General features: G+C 31.7%; 1 protein-coding gene across 3 annotated transcripts in view; it reads right to left on the bottom strand.

Annotated features, from left to right (window-relative positions):
• The window catches only part of LOC111639601 (calmodulin-lysine N-methyltransferase-like), a 75,408-nt gene that overhangs the window by 5,193 nt on the left and 54,011 nt on the right, over positions 1–16,204 (bottom strand). For all 3 annotated transcript variants that reach the window (XM_023385491.1, XM_023385490.1, XM_023385492.1), the window contains exons 10-11: positions 15,638–15,766; positions 12,060–12,175 (exon numbers count right to left, since the gene is read on the bottom strand). In XM_023385491.1, the coding sequence (XP_023241259.1) occupies positions 12,101–12,175; positions 15,638–15,766 (204 nt within the window). In that variant the 3' untranslated portion in view covers positions 12,060–12,100. The remainder of the gene's footprint in view (positions 1–12,059; positions 12,176–15,637; positions 15,767–16,204) is intronic.

The raw sequence follows: 16,204 nt of genomic DNA on the forward strand, positions 1-16,204 counted from the left end.
TGTTAAAAGTATACAAAATTTTATTAATTCTTCAACCATTTTTGAAAATTCCAGAATTTATTCTAAATGTAATATTGCCGTCTTCCTCCGCAACCCTTTCACTTCTAAAAATTTGCATAACTGTGTTAAACTACTATAAAGTAGTGCAACATTTGATTGCTAATAACTCTCATCAACACTTTTAGTGAATGCTACAAATTTAAAATAGAGTTTGTATACTTTTAACTTAGTTATTAACTAAATTTTATTAAAATTTATTAGAAGACACTCCGACAGTTCCCTTGTAAGTGATAAATAATAAATGTCTTAACTCTTTCTGGGTTCTTCTTCAGGTTTAATAAATTCAAAAAATAAGCTGGATCTTCCAGAATCATTCATAAATATAAATTCAAACAAAATTGAACATTAAGACGAAGAGTTCAAATAAAGCAAACTTATGCGCATGCGCTCCCCACGTCAACTTTAAATACAATGGAACACTAAATATCGTTGAAAATTTTTAGAAAGGTCTAAAAATATGTTTGATTTCCTGCATAAATGCAAAAAAGACATCTAAAATAGTACAGTAGAAGCCAGAGTTCTTCAGAGTAATCCTTAACACACACTCTCTCTCTCCTGTGGTGAGAATTTAAAAAAAAACCCTTTCTTAATGTGGATTCTCATGGCATACCCTATTAAAACGCAATCAAAAATGCAAAAAACTGCATCTAAAATAGTATAATAGAAGCAGAGTTCTTCATGGTAAGCCTTAATCCCGTCCCTCTCCCCTGCGGAGGGGGATTTCAAAAAATCCCTTCTTAGTGTACGTTCTCATGACATACCCTAACCGTGTACCAAATTTAAACTTTCAACTCCTAACCGTTTGGGCTCTGTGCTTATTATCATCATTATCACCCCATCTCAATTATATTATAAGATAATGTATATTATTTAATTTATTATTATTATTGTAGTATAAAACTGATATCAATATGCACAATGGTTTAAAGAAGATTATTTTATAGTCTAACACTAATAAATTTCTAAATTTCTTCTATATTTACACTTTTTGGCAATTTTTTAATATTGCACAATTTATTTATGAGATTTTATTCCTAAAATTCTTTTAAAAACTTCAGGAGGTAACAATACATATGATAACGTGATAAAGAAGGACTATTTTTATAAAACTAGTTTGGAAAGAGATAGACTGATATAATCAGTTTTAAAAAAGTATTAAAACTAATTTATTTTAAATCACATATTCACTTTTAATGTAATAATCATTTAGAGTGACAGTCTTCTAAATTTGCAATCCATTTTTGTATTCTATGCATGAAAAAAACTAAGCTTTCCTTGGTCCAATCCAACAATTTGAACTTCAGCATCCAAACAGTCAGGATTTTGGAACAACCAGAAGCCTAATGATGATACAGATACTTTAAGGAGGATGCAGAAAAAACCTGTAACTTCAGCTTCTTAATGACCCTATTCACAGTCAAGGATCAAGAGTTAGAGTTAGAAGTTGACCAATTACCATTCACTTTACTTTTAGTACATGAACACTTATTGCTTAACTTTAACTCTTAATCCTCAGTTGTGAATATAACCATAAATGTCTTAATTGTTTCCTTTCTGCAGTGTATTATTACAATGCAAAAGAAAAAAAAACTGTTCTTTCTGGCTTTACACTGCAAATATATGAAGAGTGCATAGGTGTATAGGTTTGCAATACTTCACTGTACTGACTGCTTTTTCCTTTACCAGATGTAAACAGTTCCCTTTCCATCCTAAGAAATTGTCAGAATTACCTCCCGAGCAGAGAGAACAGCTTTAAATTTCAGTTAATGGATGGAGAATAATGATGTCAATACTACATTGACAGTCTCTTATTCTCTGGGTCTGGTTGTACCCAAAAATAGTACTGGTGTTGAAAAATTAACACTTTTCACTGAATGCCAAAGTGCAGCATGTTTTATGGAAATGAGCCAAGGAAAAACAAAAAACTTGTACAAAATAATGTAAAAACTGACTCAACATTTGGTTTGTTTGTTTAGTTATGGCAATGCAACACTTAAGCGATCTGCCTAGGGGGATGCCTTCTGGGAGATCTTTTTAAGGGAAACTGCCCCTATTTAGGCATTATAGACATGGAGAAAACCCGGAAAACTCCACATGGCCAGCCCAGTCAATCGAGGAGCAAACCTACAACTGAACTCCCAGTGTTTAGAAAATGAAGACTACTTGGCCATTGGCAGGCCCTCAACATTTGGAAAAATGTGTAATTGTAAATTATTATTAAGTTGAAAAATGAATATGGTATGATTACATTAAACCATTAACTTTACTACTTTCTACAACTAGTCATATCATTCTCTCTCTTTCCAAACTAATTTTATAAGCATTTATCTATCAATCCTTGAAATGGATAAAAATAACAAAGTTGTAATAACTTATTCCAAAATTGAGAATGAGAAATCTATAACAATTATATAAATAATAAATTGCAAACTAGAATATAATGTAATAATTACATAATTGCAATATGCATTCTTTTTTATCACACTTAACAGAATATGATAAATTTTGTATTAAATATTTTTAAGATAAAACATATAATGAATGTACTGTACAAATTGAAATTGAAAGATACTAACCACAGGTACTAGAATTTACCTCTATGCCTAACAAATAATCATTGTTTCTTACCTTAACATGCAGTTCCCATACATATGTATCGTAAGCCATCAATCTTTCGATATAAAATCTCTGTTGAGCCAAATCAACAAACTGTTGGAATGTTCTACCACGTGGAGGTGCCAATATTACAGCTAACCCCTAAAAAAATATAAAGTAAAATTTTATTTAAAACTTCAACTAAAAATATATAATTTACACTATTTACCAAATTTTCTGGTATATTATAATCAAAGATATTGTTATCAGTTTTTTAATGTTATCAGAATTAGCATGTCCTAAAGCATAAATTAAAATAAATACAGGTATACCTCGCCTTATGTCGGTAATTGGTTCCAGGAGAATGACTTAAGTCAAAAAATGACGTAAGTCGAATTTACTTGTCTCTGAATCTACTTGCCACTAGGCTAAACCATAAATTACCAATTCCCGTTCTGTATTTTATTTATTAATGCATTTTTAATAATATATGGTTAATAAGGATCTATTTTAAGCTTACAAACAAATAAATTTTAGTTTTTAATATAGTACAGAAAAAAGTAATTTAAATTTACAAATGCATGTACTGTACTGTAAATACAGTATATACTTGTAAATGTATATATTATAATACGATTTTATGTGCTTTAAACAGTTTTCTAGTGATGTTACGACTTTAATATTTGTGGCGGACAGATGTAAAGTCGAATAAAATGACTTAAACTTGATTTTTATTTTTCCATATACTTTCTTGACAAACGATGTATAATCAGGAACGACGTAACTCGAAACGACGTAAGTCGAGGTATACCTGTATAAGCAAAGTTTTATCAATGTATCATTATTTTCAAATAAAGCATTTTAAGCTGTGTTTTCATATATTAACTTCAAAATGTGGGTGATAACAGGCAATCATTATCCGTTCTTGTTATCATACCATTAAAAAAAAAAAGGGAATCAATGAAAACAAATTGAAACCAATAAAAAATTTTACTGGTATATATGCTATGGCCTATAAAAGCAAATAGAATTTTATGATTAATTTTTTATTAGGATGACTGTAACAATTAAATTATGTTTATAAAGGCTGCCCACCCCTTAATGCCCGGACCCGAGTTAACTTGGGCAGGTTACATAGCATTACAGAAAATGTGGTCCTTTCGCTCCCCAAATTTTTTTTTTTGGATTTTTGGAATGTTTTTTAAGTCTCCAAATTTTTTCAAAAATTTTTACTCGTGCAAAAAAATTTTATCGCAATTTTAATCAACCTTTAATGATGCACGATTAACGCTTAATTCTTTTTAATGCAATTTTTTTTTATCAAATTTAATTAATCATTCTGAAGTTGTAGTGCACAATTTGACTTCGATAAAGTTATTTAAAGCTACTTTCTGATGTCAAAAACGACCTCCAATAGTTTTTTAATTTTTTAAATTAATATATTTTATTATATATACGTTTAATTAAATAGGGGGGGAGCGAAAATCACAATAAAAATTTTATTTTTTTTTAAATATTTAAAAATATACGGCCAGCTAGTATTCACCGTACTTTAAACCCTTGTCCTCCCGAGACGTCTATGAGAATGTCCCGGGAAATCCGACACCAGATGTGCTCAAGGTCATCCAGCTGTGTAAACAATGACTCATCAGTGTCAAATTTCGCAGAAAGGCGAGACAATGGAAAATAAAGTTTGAAGCTTTTTCAAAATTAATGCATTTCTTTCATTTTTTTTTCAGTTTTAAGTATTTTTTATGTTTAATTAAAAATTCCTTTAAAAACATTTGTACGGCAAGTGGTTAATACAGTCGACTCCCCTAACACTGTTGATTATTCCATTTTATATGAATTCCATGTTGTACGAGTCACTTAGATTTTACAAATACATGAACCATTCACAGCCTGGCACACGTATTTGTAAAATCTAAGTGACTCGTATAACATGGAATTCATATAAAACAGAATAATCAACAGTGTTATAGAGACTGTAATACTAAATTTGCTGAAATTTTTACTTTAAGCTCTAAGTGTTATATATTTCTGGATAGCATTTTCCGTGTGGATTAAGAATCTGTTAAGTTTTTCAACCTATGACAATTTTTCGTGAAGTTATTAGTTTTTGAAAATTGAATACTTTTAAAATTTTCAACATTCTTCTACAACAACTGTCGCCATAGTAACGGTCAATGACGTTTACCATAGAAGATTCCAGAATTTTTACCGGAAGTCGTATGTTCTTTCTTCATTTTATTTTTTTGGAAATTATTCATTTTAGAAGTTGTTATACTCAGTGATGGCTATTGAAGAATTTCTGGAGAAATATGAGGAAGCCATTGAGGATTTAAAGAGATATTTCCGTAATAACCCAAAAGGACGATTGGGTACTGAGGAACATATTAGATTTATTACAGATAAATTTATTACCTTAGTGAAGAGCACCAAAGAGGTAATTAGGAAAAGTTCCATATCAGATTTCCTGCTTCAGAAATTTGACTTGTTGCCAACGAAAGAGGATGTCAAACAGCTGCTTGTTGCTCAGAGTGACAAAAATTTAGAGGCTATTCAGGAAGTGAAACAGACTATTTGTGACTTAGAAAAACTTCCACTTTTAGGGGTGGAAGGTTCTCAAGGGACTACTGCTCTGACATATAGAGATATTTTACAATGCGATCTTAATTCTTTGAAGAATACACAGTCTGAAAAGGAGTCCTCGTTACCAACATACACTGTTCTAGTTTACAATGATAATAAAAAGAGCACATCAGAAGAGACTAAGACGCTGCTCACTAATTCTTTTGATCAAAGATTGCATAAGGTGCCTATCAAGCGTATTCGTAAGATTAACAAGGGTGGAATTGCTGTTGATTTTCCTATCAGAGAGGCGGCTGAATACTTTCAGGAACAATTAGACAAAATAGAAGAATTAAAGGCACGAAACGCAAGACGGCGTCTTCCTCTTATGAAAGTGACTTCAGTCCCCAACTCAATTACCAAAGAGGACCGACCTACTAGAATACCTGCTTGAACAGAATATTTTTTCACAGAAGTACACGATGGAGGAGTTTAAAAAGGTTTTAAACATTCGATTTTCAATCAAACAGAGAAATGACGAGTTTTTATCATGGGTATTAGAGATGTCACCGGAGGTTAGGGCAATGACTAAAAAACAAGGATATCTTTTATGTTCAGTGGAAAACGTGCAATGTTTATGATTTTTTCCCTGTATGACAGTGCTACAAATGTCTTGCTTTTGGACATTTGGTGGCAAGTTGCCCATCACTGAAGAAAGTTTGTAGCCATTGTGGTGATGATCATTTGTTTAAGACATGTACAAAGAAAAGTGAAAAGCCTAAATGTGCTAATTGTTTGAGAAGTGGATAAGGAGTGTCCACTCCTTATCCACTCCTCAAACAATATGGAGCATATATCCTTCCATCAATTTCTCTTGGGAGAAAGAAAGAGATGCGGCAATAACGTTCTTAGACCTGCTTATATGTAAGTCTTCGGAAGGACTACAATTCTCGGTTCATCACAAGTCCAGCATAGCCCCACACATTATACCAGCAGAGGCTTTTCAGCCTTCTCGATATGTCAATGCTGCCATTGCCTCTCTCGTTAGAAGGGCTTACTTACTATCATCTTCGCAAGAGCTGGTAAACATGGAGTTAAACAACATAAGTTTTGGGGTACGCACTGCTGGCTTTTCACGTGCAAAATTTACGCACGTGCTCAATATGGTAAAGAAATCACTGTTTCCAAGTACCACATTATGCAGCAAAAGAGAATTTTCAATGGTACAAACAGCGTTGCCATACCTGGGACCCCTCTCTATACGTATCTGCAGAATCTTTAAGCAGCACGGCCTTATACTACCACTAACCCCACTTTTCCAAACCTACGCAAGCTCATTTGTAATGATAGGGACAAATTTTCCACGCTTGAGAAGTCGGGGGTCTATGCTGTACCTCTGGAAAACCTTACAATGGGAGTAAACGAAAGATATGTCGGGGCCACTACTAGAATGCTTGCCAGCCGACTATAAGAGCACCAAAACGATGTTGCGAGGGGTAGACACACCACCGAGCTCGCAAGAAAAGTACTTGAGCAGGGTTACAACCCACTATGGTCCAAAGCGGTTATGCTCAAGAGCTGTAAGGATCGAAAAATCGTTTTCATATGGGAGTCTCTTCTTACTACCACTTTGGACACGTGCAACATTCCAACTCTCAAGCTGCCCAGTGTATGGGTCACACTATACAAACAATTAAGTAAAAATTAGCATCCTCCAGAATGCGTACAGTGTGCGTCTAGATCTGCGCATGCGCATATTCGCACATCATGGAGCTTTCTGCTCGTTCGTTTTTCGAGCATTTTTGAATATTTCTATCGTGTTCCTAACGACTTTGACTAAAGTTTCATCTTAAATTTAAGAATTCTATTCCAAATCAGACTATTTCCGTTTAATTCTTTCGGTAATTCGCCTGATGACGACGACTATAAGTTCGTCGAAAGTACTAGCGATTAAAAAAACACACGCATAACGCCGACCTCAGTGCCTTCTCTTTTTACAATATAGTATTTTGGCGAGATCGTCAGCATATTGATCATGTGCTGCTCTACTGTTACAACAAGCATTTCTTCTACTCAACAAATTACTTTTATTATTTTTAAAGCCCTACAATGGATCAATGATTAAAAAGGATTAGTAAAGCAACAACATCCAAAGAAGATACAGAAAAAGGTTAACTTGCAAAGGAATGACCTGTAACTACTAGTTCAAAAAACACGGAATATGTTTCCTCTTGTTTTGAATGGCAGCCAGGCAAAAAGAAACGCAAGTATGATCCTCAGAATTTGTCATATGGCTTTACTAGTACTGGTGATGAAGAAGCCCCAGATGCCATTTGTATACTTTGTTACACAAGATTAGCTAACAGATCATTGGCACCATCAAAGTTGCAAAGACACAGAGACCAGGCATAGTGTCTATAAAAATAAGGATATATCTTTTTTGAAAGGAAATGTGAAAGTTTCAATAAAACTACAAGTTTCATGGTGAAGAAATGCAGAACAGACAACGAAAATGCAACTGAAGTGTCATATAAAGCATCTTACTATATTTCTCTTCATGGCAAAGCACACACTATTGGTTAATCATTGATAAAACCTATATTGAAAGATGTAGTTTCATGTATATTTAATGAAAAGTCTGCTCAAAAGGTTGAATCTATATCTCTATTTAATGATACGGTGTCAAGGCGTATTGCTGATATTTCTGATGACATTGAAACCAAACTTATTTCACAATTGCATGCATGTTATGCTTATGCATTGCAAATGGATGAGTCTACAGATGTGGCTGGACTGGCAATTCTACTTGTGTTCATTAGATATGACTTCAATAAAACAATTGAGAACAATTTGCTTTTCTGTAAAAGTTTAGAGCTTCATACCACAAGAAAAGATATATCTGATTGTGTTGATAATTATATAGCAAATCATGATATTGGTTGGGATAAATGCATTTCACAGTGTGCACTGATGGAGCAAAGGCTATGAAGGGAAAATTATCTGGTGCTTAAAAATGTTGTAAAAAACTGCAGCAGTAATCACTGCATTCTTCACAGATACACATTAGTGACAAAAACAATTTCTGCTTCATTACAGTTAGTTTTGGAGGAAGCTGTGCAAATTATCAATTTTATTAGGACTCTGCCATTACAATCAAGAGTATTTAAAGCTTTATACGAAGATATGGATAGCCATCAAATGACTCTTCTTTTACACACAGAAGTAAGCTGGCTTTCAAGAGGAAATGTGCTTGTGAGAATGGTTGAATTGATAAAAGAATTGTAGTTTTACTTTCTTGAACATAAATTTAATTTGTCTGACAAATTAAGAAATAATGTATGGTATGCAAAACTTACATATTTAGCAGATGTTTTTTCAAAGTTGAATGAAACATGCCTAGCTCTACAAAGAAAGGAAACAAACATTTTTCGAACTCAAGATAATATGATAGCTTTATCTTGAAATTACAGTACTGGATTTCAGAAGTAGAACATGATAATTTTGACTGTTTTCCACTTCTTACTAAATTTCTACAAGAGTCTGAAATGGAATTGGACGCAGAGACACTCAATGAAATTAAAGATTATATCAACAGCTTATCCACATCTCTTACTGAGTATTTTCCTAACTTGGAGTACAAAGATTATTATTGAGTACAAAATTCATTCACAGTAACAAAAAAACCAACAGGATTCTGTCAGTGGATTATGAGAAATTAATGAAAATTACATCCAATACTCAAAGGCTAAATTTGAAGAAGTGCCGTTAGATGTATTCTGGGGGAATCTACTTGAAGAATATCCTGAAATATCCAAACAGGTCATAAAAATACTTTTGCCCTTTACGATAACATATTGGTGTGAATCAGGATTTTCAAGATATGCTAGCACGAAAACTAAGTATCGAAGAAGACTGGATGCCGCCCCAGATATGAGAATCCAGTTATCAAGTACAAAACCAAATTTCCAGAGGATACTTATGTCAAAAAAAAAAAAAAAAAAAAAACAGACGCATTTGTGAAATTCGCAATTTTAACGCAGTTGTCGGGAAAAAAGAGTTGTAAACAACTCCAATAAAAAAAAAACACTCATAGTGAGAATTATACTGGAGGTCACTGTTTGTTATCACAATTAGGTGGGAAAGTTGACACATAGGTGTCAAGAACGTTAATGCCAACAGATGACGATCATGTGACTCCTTTCCCACAACAAACGTATAAAAGCTCGAGCCCCCGGAAGCTCAGGGCAATCCAAAGGAAGTTATACTTGTCAATGTGTGCATCTCGTCTCCTGGACCTCCATACAGTGAACGAAGACATCAGTAGAACACAGACCACAGCTTCAAACTTCCATACTTATCGCCATACTACAGTTCCTGTGCCGACTACGATTCCTATGAACCATTCAATGCATATCATTCATTTCCTCATAGAGGTATTGTTGTTAGAGCATTGTGAACTCTCTCTCCGAGAATAAGCTTAGCTGCTAAGAGCTGTCCCTTTGTATATTTATCTCATATTTAACCGCTTTTAAACTTATTATTATTATTGCCTCTTGTAACCTAGCTTAGTTATGCTTGTTTATTTTGTTAAACCTGTCTATCATTGTTCTAAGGACGCCTGCCGGCTTACCGACGCACTCCCCACTCACTTTTTGCCCTCCTAGCCATCTGATGACTCCGAGACCAGGTTTTACCAGCATGTGCAGTGTAAGTGGTCAGGAGGGATTAACCCCTGGCCCTTTGCTGTCTCACACATTCATCTCACTAAAACTTGATATTCCAATTTATGGTAAGCGTGTTTCAAATAAAATATTTCTTTTATTATAATAAGTATTAATTTAAATAAGGGTTCCATTATATTACNACTAACTTGTTCAATATATTATTAAAAAAAAATTTTTTTAAACTTTGCATCAACTTTACAAAATAAAGGACAAAATGCTTATTTTAGAAAATAAATAAAGTTAAAGGACAGAGCAGTGAAATAAAGGACTGTCCTCTTAAATAAAGGACGTATGGTCACTGTAAGTATAGGAGACTATCTTATAATATTCTTCCTGTGCAAGGCACAAGAAGAATATGACAAGATGTAAATTAAATAGACATATTCAAACCCATTTTCAGTTTCTTAAAGTCGTAATTTGGTTGTGTTCTTTTGTATGTATAACTTTGCTTATGCATTAACAAACTTATTTTTGTTCCAAATATGGACTTCATAGTTATTTAACTTACTTGATGATGATTTATGCTTTTTCATTATAAAACATTTTGGGAGAGTCCTCTCAAAGTTCATTATAACAAGATTCCAATGTGTGTAAATTATTATTTTGCACATCAATTCTAGATTAATAAACGAAAACTAAAATCAAATTCATATTTTAATACTAAAAACTATTTTGCAGTATGTACTAATATTTTAATTTCATCTCAAAAATTTATTCAAGTATATTACTATTTACAAAAGAACAGTATTAGACATAACTGATTCCTTTTCAACAAAAATTAATTCACACAAATATTTGAGAGTAAGAAGCCTGCTTTTGGAATTTGAAAGCATTTACCTCTAAACTGGATTTTTTAGAACAGAAAACAGTTCATTTTTATCAGTATTATTTTCTTAATGCTATGAAATATTTTGTCATGTTTCTGTCAATATTCATATACACATATTTTGAACAATTTTTAGTATAAATGCAGAGACTGAATTACAGTAGAACGTCATTTACCCGAAAGCCAGTCAACTGAAAGCATTCCAGTTGGCAAATTTAAATTTTCACTAGTGCTGCGGTGCTGCAACCTTTGGCTATGTCTTGGGCTACTCCAATATTTTTTTTGTTGGTGTGTGTGTGTTTTACTGGCACTTTTGTGTGGTGTTTTTCTGAGGGCTGTGTGTCATGACATGTCATGCTGAATCTAACATTTTTGATACTAGATTAACTTCTAAAATATAATTTTTTTTTGTTTTTACATTTTTCAATATATTTATTTTGTTTGTTCAAAATAAAGAAATAATTTTTAACAACACAATAGCCACAATTATTATAATAAAATTTCCATTAGGTCTAACATCAACGAAAATTCAACGCAAAGCGACACGCAACGGAGAAAAATTCCAACATGGGGTAGGTTAATATATTTTTTTGTACATAATCAGTTATCTGAACAATCCCAGTCCCCAATTGATTCGGATAAATGACACTCTATTGTATATAGTATCTGCAAATAAAAATCTTTTTTCTTAAGTTTATGTTTGATATCATAAGATATATGAGTTACATGAACATTAGATATACAAGAACATTACTTATTACATTCACATTCTGTTTTATATAATAAGTAATGTTCAAAATCAGCTAGCACAAATACAAACTGCAAAAAATATAAATATTGCAATTCTTATATATTCTAACATTTTAGTAATGTTTTTAGTCACTTTTTTATTTATAGATTAAAATTATATAAACAAATCATATGTTCATGTATATAACCAGTATGATATTTGCAATTGGTTCAGCAGTATTTTATTTTAACTACAATTTTACTATCATAATACATGAGCTGGAATGAGTAACTTACTAAAAATACATCTTTCATACACACATTTCCAGCACAGAAATTCTCAGTCAGCATTCAAAAACAGCAATTTTAACCTGAAGCAGGCCTTTGAAAGAGGCCAAAATGTTTGTGATAATAAAACTTTGTACTGGAAATATGCAAAAGGTGTCTTTTTAGTAAATATAATTTTACTTTTCACACTCATAAGCTATCTGTAAACTGGCATTTTAGTACTTTTGTATGAATTTATTCAAGTTAAGTACAATATATATACTAACCTGTATTCTAATTGAATAAGAGGCAGACTGGATTATCTTCACTACATTTTTCTCAATATTAACATTTGAGGATAATGCAAGTTGTCATCATAAATATCTGACTGAGTTTCTTTAAGCTGATAAATAAGGAAATTATTTAGATATATAAATATAACTTATCATTATTAAATTTATGTTAAGTAAGTGTTTAAACTATATATTCAAAAATTGCAACATTGGAATATATAGTTTAAACCAGGTAAAATTATGTAAATAAAAAAAATAAATTAACAGTGAAAAGTGAAAGCATTATTTAATAAAAATTTTTAAATTTCAAATAATTTATGCATTCAATCAATAACTACCTGAAATCTAGTCTTAAGCTTCACATAAATAATATGCATTATTATAATACTAGCAGTTGAGCCTGGCATTGTTCGGATGAAAAGTAATGATAGCAAAGATTAAGATTATTAGATTATAGCCAATCTTACCCGTTTTCACAGAGTGAAAGAATTAGGTCCCCCCTATTCTGAGACTAATTAGAAAATTTTAGATATCTGCTTACCACAACAGGATAATTATAATTAAGACTCACTGCAACCACTAACCAATGCATAATACCACTAACAAGGGAACTGTCGGAGTGTCTTCTAATAGTTATTAATTAAATTTTATTAAAATTTAAGTTAAAAGTATACAAGCTCTATTTTAAATTTGTAGCATTCACTAAAAGTGTTGGTGAGAGTTATTAGCAATCAAATGTTGCACTACTTTATAGTAGTTTAACACAGTTATGCAAATTTTTAGAAGTGAAAGGGTCGCGGAAGAAGACGGCGATATTACATTTAGAATAAATTCTGGAATTTTCAAAAATAGGAGAAGAATGAATAAAATTTAGTTAATAATTACGTTAAAAGTATACAAAATTTTATTAATTCTTCAACCATTTTTGAAAATTCCAGAATTTATTCTAAATGTAATATTGCCGTCTTCCTCCGCAACCCTTTCACTTCTAAAAATTTGCATAACTGTGTTAAACTACTATAAAGTAGTGCAACATTTGATTGCTAATAACTCTCATCAACACTTTTAGTGAATGCTACAAATTTAAAATAGAGTTTGTATACTTTTAACTTAGTTATTAACTAAATTTTATTAAAATTTATTAGAAGACACTCCGACAGTTCCCTTGTAAGTGATAAATAATAAATGTCTTAACTCTTTCTGGGTTCTTCTTCAGGTTTAATAAATTCAAAAAATAAGCTGGATCTTCCAGAATCATTCATAAATATAAATTCAAACAAAATTGAACATTAAGACGAAGAGTTCAAATAAAGCAAACTTATGCGCATGCGCTCCCCACGTCAACTTTAAATACAATGGAACACTAAATATCGTTGAAAATTTTTAGAAAGGTCTAAAAATATGTTTGATTTCCTGCATAAATGCAAAAAAGACATCTAAAATAGTACAGTAGAAGCCAGAGTTCTTCAGAGTAATCCTTAACACACACTCTCTCTCTCCTGTGGTGAGAATTTCAAAAAAAACCCTTTCTTAATGTGGATTCTCATGGCATACCCTATTAAAACGCAATCAAAAATGCAAAAAACTGCATCTAAAATAGTATAATAGAAGCAGAGTTCTTCATGGTAAGCCTTAATCCCGTCCCTCTCCCCTGCGGAGGGGGATTTCAAAAAATCCCTTCTTAGTGTACGTTCTCATGACATACCCTAACCGTGTACCAAATTTAAACTTTCAACTCCTAACCGTTTGGGCTCTGTGCTTATTATCATCATTATCACCCCATCTCAATTATATTATAAGATAATGTATATTATTTAATTTATTATTATTATTGTAGTATAAAACTGATATCAATATGCACAATGGTTTAAAGAAGATTATTTTATAGTCTAACACTAATAAATTTCTAAATTTCTTCTATATTTACACTTTTTGGCAATTTTTTAATATTGCACAATTTATTTATGAGATTTTATTCCTAAAATTCTTTTAAAAACTTCAGGAGGTAACAATACATATGATAACGTGATAAAGAAGGACTATTTTTATAAAACTAGTTTGGAAAGAGATAGACTGATATAATCAGTTTTAAAAAAGTATTAAAACTAATTTATTTTAAATCACATATTCACTTTTAATGTAATAATCATTTAGAGTGACAGTCTTCTAAATTTGCAATCCATTTTTGTATTCTATGCATGAAAAAAACTAAGCTTTCCTTGGTCCAATCCAACAATTTGAACTTCAGCATCCAAACAGTCAGGATTTTGGAACAACCAGAAGCCTAATGATGATACAGATACTTTAAGGAGGATGCAGAAAAAACCTGTAACTTCAGCTTCTTAATGACCCTATTCACAGTCAAGGATCAAGAGTTAGAGTTAGAAGTTGACCAATTACCATTCACTTTACTTTTAGTACATGAACACTTATTGCTTAACTTTAACTCTTAATCCTCAGTTGTGAATATAACCATAAATGTCTTAATTGTTTCCTTTCTGCAGTGTATTATTACAATGCAAAAGAAAAAAAAACTGTTCTTTCTGGCTTTACACTGCAAATATATGAAGAGTGCATAGGTGTATAGGTTTGCAATACTTCACTGTACTGACTGCTTTTTCCTTTACCAGATGTAAACAGTTCCCTTTCCATCCTAAGAAATTGTCAGAATTACCTCCCGAGCAGAGAGAACAGCTTTAAATTTCAGTTAATGGATGGAGAATAATGATGTCAATACTACATTGACAGTCTCTTATTCTCTGGGTCTGGTTGTACCCAAAAATAGTACTGGTGTTGAAAAATTAACACTTTTCACTGAATGCCAAAGTGCAGCCTGTTTTATGGAAATGAGCCAAGGAAAAACAAAAAACTTGTACAAAATAATGTAAAAACTGACTCAACATTTGGTTTGTTTGTTTAGTTATGGCAATGCAACACTTAAGCGATCTGCCTAGGGGGATGCCTTCTGGGAGATCTTTTTAAGGGAAACTGCCCCTATTTAGGCATTATAGACATGGAGAAAACCCGGAAAACTCCACATGGCCAGCCCAGTCAATCGAGGAGCAAACCTACAACTGAACTCCCAGTGTTTAGAAAATGAAGACTACTTGGCCATTGGCAGGCCCTCAACATTTGGAAAAATGTGTAATTGTAAATTATTATTAAGTTGAAAAATGAATATGGTATGATTACATTAAACCATTAACTTTACTACTTTCTACAACTAGTCATATCATTCTCTCTCTTTCCAAACTAATTTTATAAGCATTTATCTATCAATCCTTGAAATGGATAAAAATAACAAAGTTGTAATAACTTATTCCAAAATTGAGAATGAGAAATCTATAACAATTATATAAATAATAAATTGCAAACTAGAATATAATGTAATAATTACATAATTGCAATATGCATTCTTTTTTATCACACTTAACAGAATATGATAAATTTTGTATTAAATATTTTTAAGATAAAACATATAATGAATGTACTGTACAAATTGAAATTGAAAGATACTAACCACAGGTACTAGAATTTACCTCTATGCCTAACAAATAATCATTGTTTCTTACCTTAACATGCAGTTCCCATACATATGTATCGTAAGCCATCAATCTTTCGATATAAAATCTCTGTTGAGCCAAATCAACAAACTGTTGGAATGTTCTACCACGTGGAGGTGCCAATATTACAGCTAACCCCTAAAAAAATATAAAGTAAAATTTTATTTAAAACTTCAACTAAAAATATATAATTTACACTATTTACCAAATTTTCTGGTATATTATAATCAAAGATATTGTTATCAGTTTTTTAATGTTATCAGAATTAGCATGTCCTAAAGCATAAATTAAAATAAATACAGGTATACCTCGCCTTATGTCGGTAATTGGTTCCAGGAGAATGACTTAAGTCAAAAAATGACGTAAGTCGAATTTACTTGTCTCTGAATCTACTTGCCACTAGGCTAAACCATAAATTACCAATTCCCGTTCTGTATTTTATTTATTAATGCATTTTTAATAATATATGGTTAATAAGGATCTATTTTAAGCTTACAAACAAATAAATTTTAGTTTTTAATATAGTACAGAAAAAAGTAATTTAAATTTACGAATGCATGTACTGTAAATACAGTA

Source organism: Centruroides sculpturatus, unplaced genomic scaffold (genome assembly GCF_000671375.1).
Source record: "Centruroides sculpturatus isolate CEXI.00-Female unplaced genomic scaffold, Cexi_2.0 scaffold1038, whole genome shotgun sequence".
NCBI lineage: Eukaryota > Metazoa > Arthropoda > Arachnida > Scorpiones > Buthidae > Centruroides > Centruroides sculpturatus.